Source organism: Procambarus clarkii, chromosome 6 (assembly GCF_040958095.1).
Source record: "Procambarus clarkii isolate CNS0578487 chromosome 6, FALCON_Pclarkii_2.0, whole genome shotgun sequence".
Lineage (NCBI taxonomy): Eukaryota > Metazoa > Arthropoda > Malacostraca > Decapoda > Cambaridae > Procambarus > Procambarus clarkii.
Genome location: NC_091155.1, coordinates 28,936,685 through 28,954,779, shown reverse-complemented (window position 1 = coordinate 28,954,779; position 18,095 = coordinate 28,936,685). Strand labels below are relative to the sequence as shown.

The window sequence follows — 18,095 nt, the reverse complement described above, 5'->3', positions numbered from 1 at the left end:
TCTTTACTACAACTACCAACTACATATTTTGATTTTGGTATTATTAAAGCGACGATATATTTAAAACGTACTGAATGTGTTGGTGATTAATATTTTAATATGATCATTAATGAAGTAGTTGGCCTCACCGGTGTAAACAAGGCGTGTCCGAACAACGTGTCATCAAGTTTAATTGTAATCAATAAAGTTGTCAAGATTTTACTTATTATTTTACAAAATGTTATATATGTCAAGACAAACAGCGTTTAAATAACACTCGTTGATCACTTAATGACATTAAATTATAAATATGTTCGTTATTGAAGAGAGAAAGCCAATGAACAAACTCGAACAGTGTCAACCTGTCAAAATCTACTTCATTTTTTTATTAGCAAGCTTTGGTAATTTTGATTTTTATTAAAACCAGGAAAAAGAGTAATATACATTCTAAGATCTAGATCTAACATACGTGCTATCTAACATACAATATAAAATTGGCAAACCACAACACTTAGTACAAAAAATATGAAAACATGAGAAATATGAATTATGAAGACTTAAGAAACTTTCAAATATCTGTATTTTTGTTAATATCATTATTAACAAGCTTTGGTATACACAGCAATGTACTGCTACCCTATTCTATATGAAAGATTACACAGTGTAGATCAAAAACTAGCTATAAGTTCATGTAATATTCCCATCTCACAGGATGGTTAGTCATACATGGAATCAGGGGAGAAAATACCTGCCTCAATACAAAAAAAAATCAACTCTGACTAAAAATCGGAGAGAACATAAAATGTAAGGCTGATTTATTAGCCTCTACTAGCAAAATCTGGGTACAGCACAATAATATTTTCCAATATTCTTGCGAGTATGAAGTAATTACAGAGCTCAAAGTACCTCATACCATTTGGTCTGAAGTCATTGATAACAGGGTGATCACAGATATAGTGTTGGAGAGTACAGTATGTCCCAGCTCTTGTTCACACAGTTTACAGTAGGAATGTCCCCCACAGTTGGGAGATTTACTGCCTGCAGTCACCTGTCATAGATATCGATATCCCAGCCTAATTTTGGCAATTACAGCTGTCAGAACAAGGTATAAGACAACAACGAACTGCCTTAGGGGGGCCCTCTAAAAGGCTAGTAGGTAGGCAATAAAGAGCTAGACCTCACGTTCCCATAGCCACTGATAGGTAAGCACTATCATGTAATAGGTGACGTCATAAGTGTCTCTCCTGCTGACGCTCGGGAACAAAACTGGTCGCGTCAACGTAAACAAACCCTCGTCGTGAGCGGCGCCCATCACACCGCCCCGCCCACGCCCGCCCACAACCCACCCGCCCACGCCCATCCTCTCCCAACTCGTCTATTACATAGACAAACGTAAAACAGCTAAATAATTTAACAAATATCTTATTTAGAAAACTATAAATTAGATATCTTGGGGAGAGGCAAGTGGAGCCTGTATTCCACTCATGATAGACCTCTCTGGTTATTCTGTACTACAACGCCAAGTTTATAAACATTAATACTGTTACTATTACAATTACTCTCAACTATGGTCTTTGGGTATTGTGGTAAGCAATAGTCTATTTTAATTTTCCCTTTTCGTGAAGGTTCGACGTCCAGATCTGTACCTAATTTTTCGCCTTAGGGTTTCTTCTTCGCGAAATATGCAGTTTGCATGAATATTTTTCCTCCCGGTGACTGCACAAATGTTCCAGTAGTGTTTTCATGTGATGTCATCAACCTGGAGGTCAGTTATATTGCAGGTATTGATATCTGTGTTTACACATGTCTGCTGCAGGCTTTTGAGCCTTTTGAATATGACTAACACTGGTGAACTATTGTTGCACGATAGGCTGCCACAACAGATCAAGTAGGGATTCCCATGTGCAGTTTGCTGCCTTCCAATGGTAGTATCCGGTCAAGGGGGAATGTAGAAAAATACGTGAGGAAAGAAGACATCTGTGGCTATTCAGTTTACAACAAAACTTTAACAGAAAACTTGGATATTTTTAGCTTGTGTTCAGCACATTTTTTATAAGGGTTGTAGTATACTCCAGACAGACAACCAGAGTGCAACTCCATAATCTCCAGAGACTGATGGATGCCTACTATTTATTCTTTATTAATTACTGTATATCTGTACTGTATATAGGAATGTTATGGTAGGTGGCTAGGAGGGTATGACCAGAGCAGACCTCTCCCATCTAGGCTTTCTTTCATTCTAACAGTCTTAACTGCATTTGGGTAATTACACACCTGCTTCTATTTCTGTTTCCTAAGAAAAATATCTTGACTCACTTGAAGTAGTCTGAGAAATGGATACTAGCCTTTGACTCGGCCAAATTCAAAGTTATTTGGATAGGAACACAAGTGAGAAAACTTGTAAAGCAGTACTGAATGAAAAGACAGGTATAAGTGAAGGAGAAAGATCACTTGAAGTGCACCAGTGTTTTTTTTTTCAGGGATACTGTATTCCTTTATGGGCCCTAAGCTTCTAGCTGGCCCACTAAAGTGTGTTTGATGTGCAACGACAATTCTGAATGCTGTCGTTTTCGGTTAATACGTCAATGGGTATTGCATATTTGCATATTCCTACATCATTTTATAGAACATTGCCTCTATTTTCAATTCATACAAAAGATTTCATTAATAAACTTCTTATAATATAAATATTTTGTACTTCACTGTGAACATCAATAACTTTAAGTGCCTAATAACTGGGTAATACAATCCTAATATCCAACTGACTGGCCAATACTGTGTAATTTACATCTAGTATAGAAAATGTGTGTGTAATGGAGTATCCAGCTGTTGTATAATATTTTTATTGATTTACCAAAACAATGCAAATAACATGGCCATCTGCTGTCCCCAGACAGCACTCGGCACCCTTACTTAAATCTTTGAGTATGTTAGATACCAAGTCACTGCACATCCTCTCAAGTGTACTCTATATATTTAAAACTCTGAACTGTAATGCCAATCCTGACCTTAAACGCTTCCTAGAAGGTTGTAACAAAACCCATGGGCACCATACTAGAAACAAATACCTATTTGATATTCAAAGAGTACGACTTATCCAAACTAGAAATGCTCTGCAAATCAAGGTACTCAGAATGTGGAATGATCTTCCCAATCATGTCAAAGACTGTACCTCTCTCAACCAATTTAAGATAAAAACTAGGTACTACCTAATAAAATCCATGTAACCTACCTTACCTCTTAAATGTCAACCTGTATCTTGCTATTTCCAAACAATATTGATTATTGACCAACTTGTTTAACTGCTAATATCTGCCATGTATAAACTTGAAGAAAATTGTAGTCTTCTATTTATTTAGTTAAAATTACTTATAATGTTTTGTTTCAATTTCTGCTGTTCCATCCATCATGTAATTATTATCATTCTTTTTTCTTTTCTTTTTTTGACCTTTTTCAATTCAGTGTATGCTTTGATCTCAATTAGTTTTACGTGTTACTCTTAAGTGTTTTTCCCACATCTTGCCTGAAACGCTATGCATACTAGTGGCTTTAGGCATAGTATGTACTAGCTCTATCTAGAAATCCAACATTCTGTTTGTAACTCATCTTGTATATATGTACAATATACCTGAATAAACAATTATTATTATTATATTTATTATAATATATCTCGACTCGCTTGAGGTTATATCCTGTATCCTCAGTGATATAATGCCATAGTATACAGTAATGCTACTAAAAATGAGTCTTTATGATAGTACATTAATTAATCATTTGATCAGTATTGTATAAGATTTGTTTATTTCATTGACAACGTTTAATGAGTACTATATGCTAATGATTGATTTTCAGATGGCAGATTTTGCTTACACAGACTATGACTATGAGTATGACCAGGAAGGAGATGGTGGGGACTACGTGGATTATTTTGATGAAGTAAGTATTCTTTGAAACTGATAATTTTGAATGAAATTAGCATGTAATTTTATTGCAAACAGAATGCATAATATACTGTACTGTAATTCCTTAAACTCGCCTCTCTTCTCATTGTGTCATTGTATATCCTATTGATGTATACTACAGTAATGATGTAACAAATGACTGCATGGTGTTCACAGGATATATATGAGTTCCCAGTTGGAGAGCCTTGGGAAGAAGAGGAGGAGGAGGAGGAGGAGGACCCAGCATCCCAGTTTACTCTAACAGAGTTGTACGAGTACTGTGTCGTTCCAACTGTCTCCGACTCTTACCTCCACCTCTGTAACTTGCTTGTGTGGTCCCTTGTCTTCACACTTACAACAAGAATTGGTAATTTTTCCTGCATCTATTTTATGCAAAAGCCTTGGTTATTTCTTCTATTTTAATGAATGACACATAGAATCGAATCAATTATTTGATTTTATATGGTTGTTCAGATTTCAGTATTTGTTTAAATCTTTATGGACTTCTTTCTCAATTTTCCTTTAATTTGCTTGTTGCTGTTGCAAATTTTAGTTTCTTAGTTTGTTTGCATGCCTGCCCATTGTGCATCTTTATATCTCTACTAACTGTACATATTTTACATCAATATTCATTGTGCAACTGCAGGCTTGGTGTTATAATCTCTAATCTTTTGAGTATTTGGATTACCATGATAAGAGAATTCTTGACAGAGCTTTCTCCTCCGAGAGATTGCTTGTTTGTGAAGACCCCCTACTCCTAGATGGAGAACTGTCCTTAACCCTTAGATTGTGGCTCACATCAATCGATGTTTTTTACTATAAATTTATAAGAATTAGGTTCTGCTTATAAATCTCCCTAATTACCAAGATTTGGTCTCATTCTGGCTATTATTACCTAATGGAAAAGATAAACCGTGTTCTTATACATAAAAAGCTATAAAATTGAATAATTAAAAAAAAAATCCTTTTTAAGATTGCTCATAGCCCAGTCGATAGAGCGTTGGCCCCCACACACGTGGGGTCCACGGTTTGAGACCCATACAGCCCAGGTGAATGGATTGAAAAATTTTGAAACAGCATAATTTGGTCAAAAAGTATTTAAGCAAAATATTAGATTTGAGACGATTTTCTGGGAGGAGCCTCTTGGTGACTACCTGAAGTCATCTCGCTGAAATGGCTCCCCATTACAGTACTGGATCACATCGCAGGAGTCCTGTTAAGCTTACTGGGGACCAGAGCCAAAATCTGGTCCCCCCTTCACGGAGGTGCAGAGCACCGTGGACATAATTTGTCTGTGTCTTTTCACATATCTTTAGAATTGTTTGTTCTAATGATAAACAGACATCCCAGTTGACTGAAATCCCCCTTGATTGAAATTTGTCCTATACAAAGCCTGGCTCTTTTTCAATGATGAGGACTCTTTGAAATACGTTTCTCATGACAGGGCTCCTTAACTCTATTCTTCCTCTTAATTTTATATCTTCCTGTGCATCTATCCATACTTAAAGTAGCAAGTAACAGTTTACCATTGTTTAGATGAGTAGTGAAAAATTAACTGATAGACATAAAACTGTGAAAACATAAAGTGCTTTTCCAACATTTATTATTAAAAGTATGAATAAATTGTGTTGAATGATGGCAAATCTCTGCACAGTTATTGTTATCATTGGAGCCAACAAGATATCCCTTCAGGATTTGCTGTTCAAGAATAAGGCTGTCACTTGCTTCACTTTGCCCCCTGCAGTATAGCTTCTTCCTTTCATTGTAAGTAGTGTAGGTTTTTCTATTACTGTATACTTTTACAAATTACTGTAACTAATAACTTTAATTTATTAATAATTTGTTACCCTTATATTAGCCATTTTATGTCAGTCTTTAGTTTTTCTTAGTACTGCATTTTTTTTTCCCTATTTCATAATTTCATTAAATGTAGTGCTCCCAAGTGATTATACTGTACTGATATGGGAAACCCATTGAGAACTGTGTGCAAGCACCAGATAACGGAGCCACTCGGTCAGTACACATGCATCGACACTGGAAAAGGTTAAGCCTAAATAACTCGGTGAAGATATTATGTCATGACTGTAGTATGCATTAAACATGTTCCATGTTGATATTTAGACTTTTAGGAAAATAAATGTTAAGACTTGGCTGTTAAGTTGATGAAAATCAGATTGACGATTTGATGCTGAAAATCGATTTCTATGGCTGCATCTTTGATCAATCGTTAATTATTTAAATATCTTGATCATTTTTGTACAGTACTTTTAAATTGCTGGTCATTATGCACTACATATAATTATCAGTTATAAAATATGTACAATTTAAGCATTTTTAAAACCTACCAAATAGCTCATCAAATTAATGCGAGACATACTTATTCAATTAGATAAGGGGTGTTGCAATCTTGTTGGTGGTGATCCTTCAAGGGTTGGGATGGTGCTTCCTCCCACTAAGTTTCTCCACTCCCCCACCTCCCTTAAATCTTTGGTTATTGACAGCTCATTCAGTGGCGACTTGAAGGGAAGGAGCCTAGTAAAAGAGAGAAGGTATGACGAGATCATGTGAAGCCAGCAAACCACTTCTCTAAACATCAGTCCGTGAGTAGTTATTTTTAAATGCTTGGCATAATGATACTACTCATACCGACTTGATGGAGTTCTATTAACAAATGTTGTATTTAACTTCATTGTGAAAAGATTAACTGTTGGACCTTTCCGTGTATTGGATCCTTTGGTAATCTGACCAGTTGATAGTGTATATTTTTGAAAATCTCTGGCTCATTCATTCACAGATCTGATTTTCTATTTAACCCTCTCCATTGCCATATTAAAGAACTTAAATGTTATTTTAGGATAATATTTAGTTTCTTTTTATTTCTCTTGACTTGATTTTTATGCATTTTAGAAATATATGTCTTCATTACATCTGAACAGTATTTTCAATTAAATCATATCACGTTTGAACAGCATTTGCAATTTAACCACATCACGTCTGAACATCATTACGAATTCATATCTTAGATTGTAGTGGATAATATCCAACTACAAAATGTAATTATTTATTTAAATTCACCAGAGATGCTCTTGTTGAAGTGATATTTATGTTATTTTTATTAGGGTATTTTAATTTCTGAATGGTATTTATTAAAATACCATTTTCATGTTTGTTTATGGGTATATAAAATGGAAATCATCTTAACATGAGAATTACAGTTTAATTTGAAAAAGAAAATATTATCATGCATATGGTATATAGGTTGAAAATAAGACTAATTGTAACATAAAAACATTTAGTACAGTACCATAATTAAGTTGTGATGCACCATCTAATTGTGCATCGCAGAGATGATTTAGAGATGCACCATCCCTGATAAGATGGTACATCTAAGAATGGTATTGAAGTGTGTACAGGACATGAGTGTGTGTGATGGTAAACCATGTACAGTATAAGTCACTAAGGAAAGGCATAAATGGTTTATATTGGGTAGACTTTTTTCATATGTTGTTGATAAAGGTAATTAACAATATGAAACCTGAAAACAAATTGTGTTGACATGTCTATAATCTTACTATCTTAAGTCTATGAATAAATTATGTTTCAATTTGTGTGTTTATTTTGAAGAAAAAAAAACTTGTGGGCCACAAAACCAACCCCTTAGAGTTGGTTTGATAGTTGACAAATAGTAATAGCTCTCCTGGCATTCTTCTTCCATAGTACGCCCTCCTGCATGGCTTGTGCACATGGCATCTACTGCATGTGGTGGTGTGGTGGCTTGGCACCTGTTTGGTCTTCGTACAGGCTACATGGCCTGTCTCACAGGAGTGGGAAGCCTGGCCCTTGTTGTTACTCACTTGGCAACTCGGTCTCGACGAGGCCCCTGGACCTGTGCGGCATGTGTGGCTTTCCTAATCTTTTGGTAAGTTTTCCCTTAATGTTAAATGTTTCTAAGATTTCATTTTTGTTAAATGCATACGTGTACTGTGTAATGGTTGCTCAAATATCTGCATTAATTAGGGACTGGATCCAATTGATCCATGCAGCAATTTGATTATCTGTGAAATTTGTTTTCTGAAGGGGGGCTGAATGGTAGTTCCTTATAGCTAGCTCACCAAGATAGCTCCACACACGAGTCACATCAGCCCTAGAAGTCCATATTGCTTATTGAAGACCAGAGCCAGAACCTGGCACCCCTCACTGTGCAAACTAGCAAATTAGCAAATTTGAAAATTAGCAAACTAGCATGACATCATCATGTCGCTGCACCGCTGTCTGTGCAACCCCCCCCCCACTCTCCGGGAGAGGAAAGGGGGAGCCCCAGACCCACCCACCGGCGACCCAATCTTTAGTTCTTAGGCTGATGGAAGTGTAGTGCGGTCGTGCTTCTGGCTCCGGTTTTTGTTTCAGTTCTGGTCCTCGTGGTAGGTTGTTCTTTTGATGCAGTTTTCTTCTTCTCGGGTGGTGTTTGGGTCTGCTGCTTCCTGAGGGGTCCTTGGGTTGCTGCTTGGTTGGTCAGGCCAGGGGTGCTTTCTTTTGTTGTTCGGTTACGGCTCTTTGCTGTTCTCTGCGCATTTTAGCCTCTTGGACTGTGGACACGTTTTGGTTTGCCCAGATTCCCTTACTTCCTTCCTTCTGGTTCTGGGGTTTGGGTCTCCCGGGTCGTTGGCAAGGTCCTTTCCTTTAGTCTGTGGTCTAGTTTTATGTTAGGGTGCGTGGCATCTGCCTCCCGGATCCTTCCCTCTTTTCCTTATCTGTGGTGAGGTAGCTCTGGGGAGCTGACGGGGCTCCCCCTAGAAAACCAGCATTAAATGTAATGAAACGCCATTTTCTGGGTGAGTCCCGAAGGCTCCCCGGCATCCCTCCCTCCCTCCGGTCAGCGGTGTTTTTCTCGCTTTTTGACATCCAGTCTAAGAACTGAAGGTTGGGTCGTCAGCGGGTGCGTCTGGGGCTCCCTCTTCCACTTCTCCTTCCCGGAGAAGGGGGGGGGTGGTTGCACAGACAGCGGCACGGCGACATGATGACATCAGCTAGTTTGCTAATTTTCGTTTGGAGAGTTCTGTCCACTTGTTCGGCTTTCGGTCGCAATAGTTTTACCAGAATAGGGGTTTGTTTTGAGGCGCCTACCTTTCTGGAGTGCCTGTTCCAGTCAATGGCAGATAGAATGCTCCCAACCACGGGGGGGGGTTCTATAGGCAATTGCTCCTCGTGCCTCTCTAGAGGGGGGCCAGGTTCTAGCTTGTGGTTCCCGGTAGGCAAGAACTCCATGCCCTGACTGATGCCAGAAAGATATACATATCCATTCAGCCTGGATAGCTCCGGGGAGCCTCTGAGACTCGCCCAGAAAATGGCGTTTCATTACATTCAACACTTTTTTTTTCAATGTTTCACTTTATTAAATAAATATTCTTATGTAAATGTATATTAATGGGACTCTCTTTAGTGGGTGTATCTCTACCATAACTGGATGTGTCCATGGTGTGTTTTGTGACCTCTGGCTGCTCAAGTGTTATCTATTTTCTTTTGAAACTTAATTATTTGTGGGCTGAAAAGATGTCTAATGGCAGGGGGTAGTCAGGATGTAACACCACAACAAGCTGACTAACTCACGGGTACCTATTTCATGTTCAAGACAGAACACGAAACAATGGGTATAAATTGGATAAGTTTAGATTTAGGAAAGACCAGGGTAAATGCTAATTCAATAACAGGATTGTTGATTTGTGGAACCAATTACCGTGTAACATGGTGGAGTTGGGGTCCCTTGATTGTTTCAAACGTGGGTTGGACATGTATATGAGTGGTATTGGGTGAGTATAAATAGGAGCTGCCTCATATGGGCCAATAGGCCTTCTGCAGTTACCTTTATACAATGTTCTTATTTACTGCTAGATGAACAGACGCATTAGCTGATAGGAAACATGCCCAACCATTTCTGTCCCATCTGGGATTTGAACCTGAGATTCCTGATTGTGAGTTCAGAATGACCCCAACTGTACTACTGAGATCCAAGGAAGAAAATAGTTAATTGATTGAAAAATGTGAATACAGCTGGAGAATGAGGCAGATGGAAGAATTTGTTACCATTACTGATACAGGACAAAAAAAGATATAAACAGAATATTCAGATTTTTTGGATTTCAATGCCAAGTGAGAGAAGGAACTGATGGAAATTGTTTCAGAATAAAAAATACTAAAGAAATCAAAGCTTTAAGAGTTGAATGAGGCTGTTTACAGTTTTTATTTTGTATTTCCCTTCAGTTCTACTGTACTGTATTGTACTGTATACTAGCATTCTATCTACTCAGGGTAACAAGGATTAACCTGCTTGTCTCCAAGGTAAGTAAAAAATATATATAAAAAAACTATACTTTGTCCATAAATTTATCTTTTTACATAGTTTTGCCTTCCAGTATATTTAAGGTGCACTGTTTAATACTATTTGGTTGTGTATTCAGTATGCATAAAGATGCACTCTGTTATTTGGGGTACAGTATTAAACAAAAATGGCAATAAATAGTAAAAATAGCAAAATGCTTAGTCGACCAGATTTCTTGATGATATGGAACAGGTGCAATCCCAATTAGTTGGTTGAGGTTACATTGTATACAAAATTATTTATGTATTTAAACATTTATTACCACATATTGTATGTACATACAGTGTAGATATTTATATTGCATTATTCTAATCAGCGAGTTGTGGTGGGCTGATCCCATAGACTGGCATAGCATACGAGGTCCCCAGATGGTCATCTTGATGAAGCTGGTGTCTGTTGGATATGACCTGGATGCTGCAACACTTGCCAGTGCCCCCAACCCTCTAGAGATGGCAGGATATGTCATGAATCCCGGCACTATCATTTTTGGTCCATGGATCTCCTTTGGCACATACCTGAAAGTTTTGCAGCCATTACCATGGGTATGTTATCTTAATTACTGTCTATCAGAGTATTTAACATATAACATGTCCGTTATGTCTCGTATCTTTGTTAGGACAAGAATAGCTAAATCTAATGGAATAAATGAGTACATACATGTGTAGTCTCTCATTTCATTCATGGGACAACAGTAAGAATTTATTTCACACAGCTACAGTTCTTTACCATTATTATGTGTCCATATAGAGCAGATTTGTCAGGTGAGCTGTATGCCACCATATATTAGGTGGTTGTATGCTGTTGTATGTTAGATATATGCCATTATGTCATGTGAGTGTTTATCTACATATGTCGGGTAAGGATTTGCCTCGATAGGTGTATAGGTTCATTTTCTCTGCAAGAGACGTGTAGAATATTTCACCGAGTCAAATATCATTAACAGAGCCTTTGGTTGATACCTGGCATAGTCATTCGGTTGACAGCAAGTATCATGTTTCTGCTGATGTCTACATGCTACACATCCTGGCTGCTTCCAGACTCAATCAATCGGTAAGAAATCATTTTATGTTTTTTTTTTTTTTTTTTTTTTAATAAATAAACCTCTTCCACAGCTGAAGAACTTTCACATCTGAACATTGCTGATTTATGCCCAAGTTTGTTGTTATTAGGGCAAATAAATGAGCATGCTTTTCCACATACAGTACTATACTTTGATACTGAAATCACTTAAAAAAATATACAGTACCTGACCCTTCTTTCAAACCTCAACTGTTTGAATATTCCACATATTTGTCTGCAACTTTGACCAGGACATCTCCACCCATAAAAGGCCCTTGTAGTTTGGCGGCTGGTCACTGAGTTGGCGTGGCATGACCTCTACACTTGTTCTGGCAACTTGGCCATGTTTTTGTGTCTCTCCCACAGTGGACAAAGCCTTTCCCCCTGTTTCACCATTTTATATCTGTGATTATATATTGTATCCTAAAACTAGTGCATCCAAAAGTACAGGAAATCTGTTGTTCAGGGCTTCAACAAGTGAAGTCAAGAGAAAACGGGCATCATATTTCAAATGTATTTTATATAAATAAAAGTTATTATAACAGTGAAGCACAAATAAGTTTGTGAAAACATTTTTGATACTAGTTTAAAGCTATTGGATAACTTACAAATACTGTACATAACCATCAGTAAGCCAAAGCTTAAATTTATTTGTATCATTTTTGGAAAATATTATGAAAATACTGAACTGGGACTATTGCAATTTCTATTTCACAGTTAGAGAATATAATAAATTTACAGTTTTTATACAGTATCATAATTCTTGTGTAATAAGTATGAACTCAGTTGTGTCAGCTCGTACACACACACACACACAAACACACTATAGATTTAAACTAGCTAAACACAGATGTCGAAGAAATATAAGAAAATTCACTTTCGCAAACAGAGTGGTAGACGGTTGGAACAAGTTAGGTGAGAAGGTGGTGGAGGCCAAGACCGTCAGTAGTTTCAAAGCGTTATATGACAAAAAGTGCTGGGAAGACAGGACACCACGAGCGAAGCTCTCATCCTGTAACTACACTTAGGTAATTACACACACTCGGATGCAATTGGGCAACAGCGACAAAATCGATTTAAAAAAAAAATGTAGTGAACATGCCAGACCAACACTATGGTAAGGATAAACAAAATTTCCACTACACCTTCTTACCATGTAGCTTTCTATAACATCTAAAGAAAAACTATAAGTATTAGTTTCTGCTTCTAGAGGCTTATGTACAGTATTGTATATAATTACAATATGTATTGCCACAGATGAAGGTAAATAAGTGCAGAACTGTGATGTGATCTAAGTTCAGCACATTTCTCATTACTGTCTCTGCATGAGACTGTGAGGAACGGTGTTACCGAGTATGATAGCTTGTCATCTGTGTGCAAATTGTGTACCAGTGCGAGTGTTGTGTGACTGTGTCCTTTAGAATTAATCACTCCCTATTCAGGTTCCCTAAATTAATATTGATTTAACAATCAAATTTACCCTTATGGTGGCCTAAATGAAACTTACAAATACACTGTACTGTATGAATTATACTGTATGTTTTATCTCAAACTGAAAAACTCACAATTTTTACAGATGGGGACTGGCATATAGGGAAGCACTCTCCTTTCGACTTAGTCATTACTTTGTGTCTTACCTGAGTGAGGCATCTGCTCTTCTTGCGGGTCTCAATATGGGCAAGGTTGCAAGACCATATTTTATTGAGATTCCACGCTCTCTTGTTGAGGTGGTTATATACTGGAATGTGCCCATGCACCATTGGCTGAAAACTTGTAAGTTTCCTCATTATTTTTTCTGCAAGTGAAAATTTTTAAATGACTGTGTAGTATATATATTGTAATACATGCAGTACTGTATATTGAATATTGTTTACTTGTGGCTTACTTTTATAGATGTGTTCAAGACAGCACGGAACCATCTGGGGATCTTCTGGGCTTTGTTGCTCACCTACAGCATGTCGGCTCTTTTCCATGGTCTAAATTTTCAACTGGCAGCTGTTCTTCTCTCACTGGGGTTTTACACCTTTGTAGAATACTCACTGAGGGCCAAATTATCAAGTGTATTCGATGCCTGCATATTAGCCAGACCATGTTCAGACACCTGCTTGCATAAACAGAAAGGTATGGTAATTGCATGAATAAAAATTATATCCGTATCCATTAAAAATTATTGTCCCTAGTATCACACTATCACCACCATTCAATTTCTGTAAATATATCCATCCACTCATACTCATATATTTGTATAATCACATATGCAAATGTATAAATATGCAAGACAGTAATAAAAGTGGCTTTGAAAGGGAATAAATGTGGATTTGAGTGTGTGTGCATTTAATTTAACTTCAATAAATAAGAAGGGCACAAGAGAAAAATTTAAATTAAAACTAAACTAAATGTTATATATGTTATGTGTGAAACACATCTTTATGTGAAAAGTAAAAGAGATAATGGTGAAAATGAAGTGGAACAAATGTTTGAGAGAGCTAGATGTGTGATCAGAAATTAATGACAATTATTAGGGTAAAAAAAATAGGTATAGCTTTGTGTATATTAGAGGAATGTTAGGGGGTAATAAGAGTGTTAACTCAAGAATATGTTGGATTGTGTATGAAACTGGTAGACAGAGATTGGTAGATGCATATGGATGATCTGGACAGTAAAGTGGGAATAGGTCTTGAAAATGACATTATGGGTAGCAATGGTGTTACAGGAATAAGTTATAATGGCTGATGCAAACTATTTATTAATAAATATTGCACATAAAAAATAATTTAACAATTTGTAAATATACACAGCACTGAGTAAATTATGAAATAATGTAATACAATAAAGTCCTAATTGACTATGTGCTTGCTGTGAGACTTACAGTATGCTTAAGTATGTGTGATACAAGAGCAGTACAGAATATCTGAAGGTGTGCCTGATCATGTGTTAGTGCTGCGCAGATAATCTTAAGTGGAGAAAGGCTGACTGTAACTAATTAGATCTTGAGAGGTAAAATAATACACGTTGAGAAATTGAATGAGAATAGTAGTTGATTAGTGAATTTTTTTTTTTTTTTTTTTTTAGTAATCTTGGAGAAGAGGCTATGGACATCTGAACCTTAGTGCTATGTGAGATGTATGCTATAAATGTCTTTGCTGCTCACACACTTCCTTGGTATTCTTAACCAAACTCATAGACTAATGAAAGAAGCTGCTTAGTGGAATGAAGAGTTAGCAAGAGCAGTTAGTGATAGAAAAAGAAAGTGGATTTTATAGATACAAAGTGAAAATGATAGAGGCAAACAATAGATGTATGATGATAGTAAGTGGATATGTGAAAAGATTATGGACATGGCATGGCTGAATACTCATAAGGATGTTCTGGGTGAGATATGGTCTGAATTGGATCTAGAGCCTGGAAACTCCAATCCATAATGAAATAAGAACCAGTTCTGTTATACAACTGGAAAAATATGTGCATGTATTCATGTAGGGAAATATAAATAAATGATGAAGGTCTCATGTACCATTACCCATTTCAGCACGTTCATGGTTCAGTTTGTCAACAAACCTGGTGTTTACTGTGTTGACTGTATTCCACCTGGCGTACTTGGGAATCATGTTCGACTCATCATCTCAGCAGCAGGAGACTGGATACAGCATGATTCATACACTCAATAAATGGTCAAGCTTTAAATTATGCTAGCCATTGGGTCATGTTTATTTGCTATGTTATGTACTCTGTGATATAATGCTACTTGTGTTGTTAAGTTTTTATTGAATATAAAAAACATACTGTACAGTATATTTTGTATTCTTGGTTAATGGACTTGTTAAAGATAATCATGCAACTATTTTGAGTATCCTGTATGCAGTTTTGTTTGCATTAGTATTTTATATTTTTATAAATGATAAGCTATAAAAAAATACAGTACTGAATAACATATTTTGTATTCAATTAAGGAAGTTAACCTTCAAAATGCAGCTATCATCAAAATTGTCACCTCACCTATGGTTTGGCATGGCATGGCTGAATACTCATAAGGATGTTCTGAAAACATCAACACTATGAATGTAGGAGGCCTGGTCGACGACCGGGCCGCGGGGACGCTAAGCCCCGGAAGCACCTCAAGGAAGCACCTCAAGGTAACCTATGAGCCAAGCTGTATAAGGTTGATGGGTGGTGGCGGCAGTCTCTCTAGTTGTTGCTATACACTAGGGGTAGCTGTCAGTTATGTGGGGCAGAGGACTCAAATATTCACACTGAATGTTCATATAGTTTATTAATTCACTTATGTACTGTATACATATAATTGAGAAAAAACAGTGCAGTGATTGAATACTGTATATAGGCCTACAACTTAATATGTACACGTATTGCATGTAAAGCTGGTCCTGGCACAGCTCAAAGAAAGTGTCTTGCAACCCACTCCATTGATGACTGTTATCCAGGCATAGATTCAAATCTAGCAGGAAAGACCAAAGCATCATTTGATGATAATTGCAACCCAATACAGTGGAGCCTCGATTAACAAATTTAATCTGTTCCGGCACTGAGCTCGTCGTGTGAAATGCTCGTCTTTCAAACGAATTTCCCATTTAAAATAATGGAAATCAAATTAATCCGTTCCACTCCCAAACACACCAATATGACATTTTATAATGTAAATATAATACTGTACATGTAATTATTATAAATGTTTTGTTTTACTGTTTTCAATTGTACATATACTTTACCTTATGAAGAGTCGTTGCTGGCATAAGGGAGACGATAGGGAGGTGGGGAGGAGGAGAGGGGTTATGGTGTGGAAGGAGAATCCACCCTTGAGTCAGGTGATTTCCTTCTTCAAATCTACAGTAATTGTGTCTTTCTTCCTCTTGACAACACTATTTTTAGCAAGCAGCTTCTTTGGGGACATCGTGGGTTATAAATTGTAGCCACAAAACCACAAAATACCCAAAGAAAAGCACAAATAAATGCAGAGGGATGCTTATCCTGCACACTAAAATGACACTCTCATCAGAGGTGTCCGAGAATTTGTGAGAACCAGCGGGAACGCTAGGAAGCACCACGTGGATGTCTCGTTATTCGAGCAAAAACTTGTCAATCGAGACAAATTTTTGGTGAGTGGCTTGCTCAGTTACTCGAAATACCCATAGATGGAGCCGCTCGTCACTCGAGGTTCCACTGTACATGATAATCTCATTAACGTAGTAAGCAGTTAGGAAATGATAGCAAAATTTGATCATAGGTCTTGATTAACTCCATTACACCCTTATAAAGCTATTATAACTATATTAATATAATTGATAAACTGTACTAACTGGGCTGTAATATTGCTACTGGGTAATTGTTAAATGACAATAACTGCACCAGTGAGGGTTAACTGTCATTAAAGTCATAATTTTGTGAATCTCAACATAGTGGAGTCTTGATTATTCAAAGCAATCATCCCTTTCACTGTGACATTTTGTTTCTTACTTGTTCCCATCAGGGATTGACTGAAAAAAAAAATAGAGTATCCATTTTTGTGTCCCTTACCAATTTTGGGAGCTACCAGTGATTGGGCCAAGCGCAAATTGCTTAGAGATACAGTATTTGACTTCCGACACATTACTTGCAAAGTTACTATGCATGGTAAAGTGTTGAATTTGGTATTGTGTTTATGCTAAAGAGTTATACTCGATGATGGCATTTTCAACAAATGCAGTAAGAAAATAAAATAACAAAAGGCGAGTTAGTTAGCCAACATGACGTTGAAAATGTTGACTTCAGTCGATATCAGAATATTCTGCCATTTTGATTAAATGAAGACTGTAGGCATCACAAAAACTGTTAAAGGGTTAAGTATCAAAGGAAGTTCTTTGTTTTCTTGGGAGGAAAGGGAAATGTACAGGGATTTTGTTTAGTGCATGGGATGGTTTCTGTAATCCATTTCTATTTTATTAAAAATATAACCGAGTACATACTTCATATATGCCATGAAAAAATCATTAAGAATGTTTTAAATACAGGTAGTATAAATTTGTTGTCATTGTACAACATAAATATTGGTTCAAGTAAATACAACAAATCATCAACCTTACTCAAGAATCTTATAAATTTGCTACAAAATATAGATTAAAAAAAAAAAAGGCAAATTCCTTAGTACTTATATTGTATTCATTTGTGTTGCTTTTCTGGAGGATGCCTGGTGGCTCCTTGGTGCTATCTTGTTGACCAGACCACACACTAGAAGGTGAAGGGACGACGATGTTTTGGTCCGTCCGTGGACCATTCTCAAGTCGATTGTGATGAGGAAGTAGATGCAGGCAATAAGTAGGCAAGAGAGAGGTGAGGAGCAAGGTAAGGTAAGGTGTAGTAGAGGGGATAGTAGTAGGAATAAGAACTGCAGATGGGCCTATTGGCCCATACGAGGCAGCTCCTATTATAACCACTGAATGAGGAGGAGATAGTAATAGGAATAAGAAGAGGAAAGTAAGGGAACATAAGGGAAAACAATGAAGAGAAAAAAGAGAGATGAGAGAAAGAAAAGGAAAGAGAAAGAAAGATAAATGGAAGGGTAAGCTTATGTTAGGTCACGTTTGTTAGAAGTGTTTTCACCTAGTGTGTGGTCTGGTCAACATACTTTAGCCACGTTATTGTGACTCATCGCCTGCATTTGGTGCTATCTTGTTGAGATTGCTCCACGCTAAAAGTTGCATCAGTTACGGAAGTTCTGTTTGGCCTATCAGGGATCAGAGGCAAAACCT

At 37.0% G+C, this 18,095-nt stretch overlaps 1 protein-coding gene across 1 annotated transcript; it reads left to right on the top strand.

The window, feature by feature from the left end:
• The first annotated feature begins 1,225 nt into the window (after window positions 1-1,225).
• Window positions 1,226-17,074, top strand: por (Protein-serine O-palmitoleoyltransferase por). The gene is given in 10 exon segments (XM_045736043.2): window positions 1,226-1,371; window positions 3,832-3,915; window positions 4,098-4,287; window positions 7,638-7,839; window positions 10,613-10,838; window positions 11,240-11,346; window positions 12,932-13,128; window positions 13,249-13,476; window positions 14,885-15,027; window positions 15,029-17,074. Coding segments are annotated over 9 exon segments (1,443 nt in total). The 5' UTR covers window positions 1,226-1,371; the 3' UTR covers window positions 15,095-17,074.
• The last annotated feature ends 1,021 nt before the right edge of the window (window positions 17,075-18,095 follow it).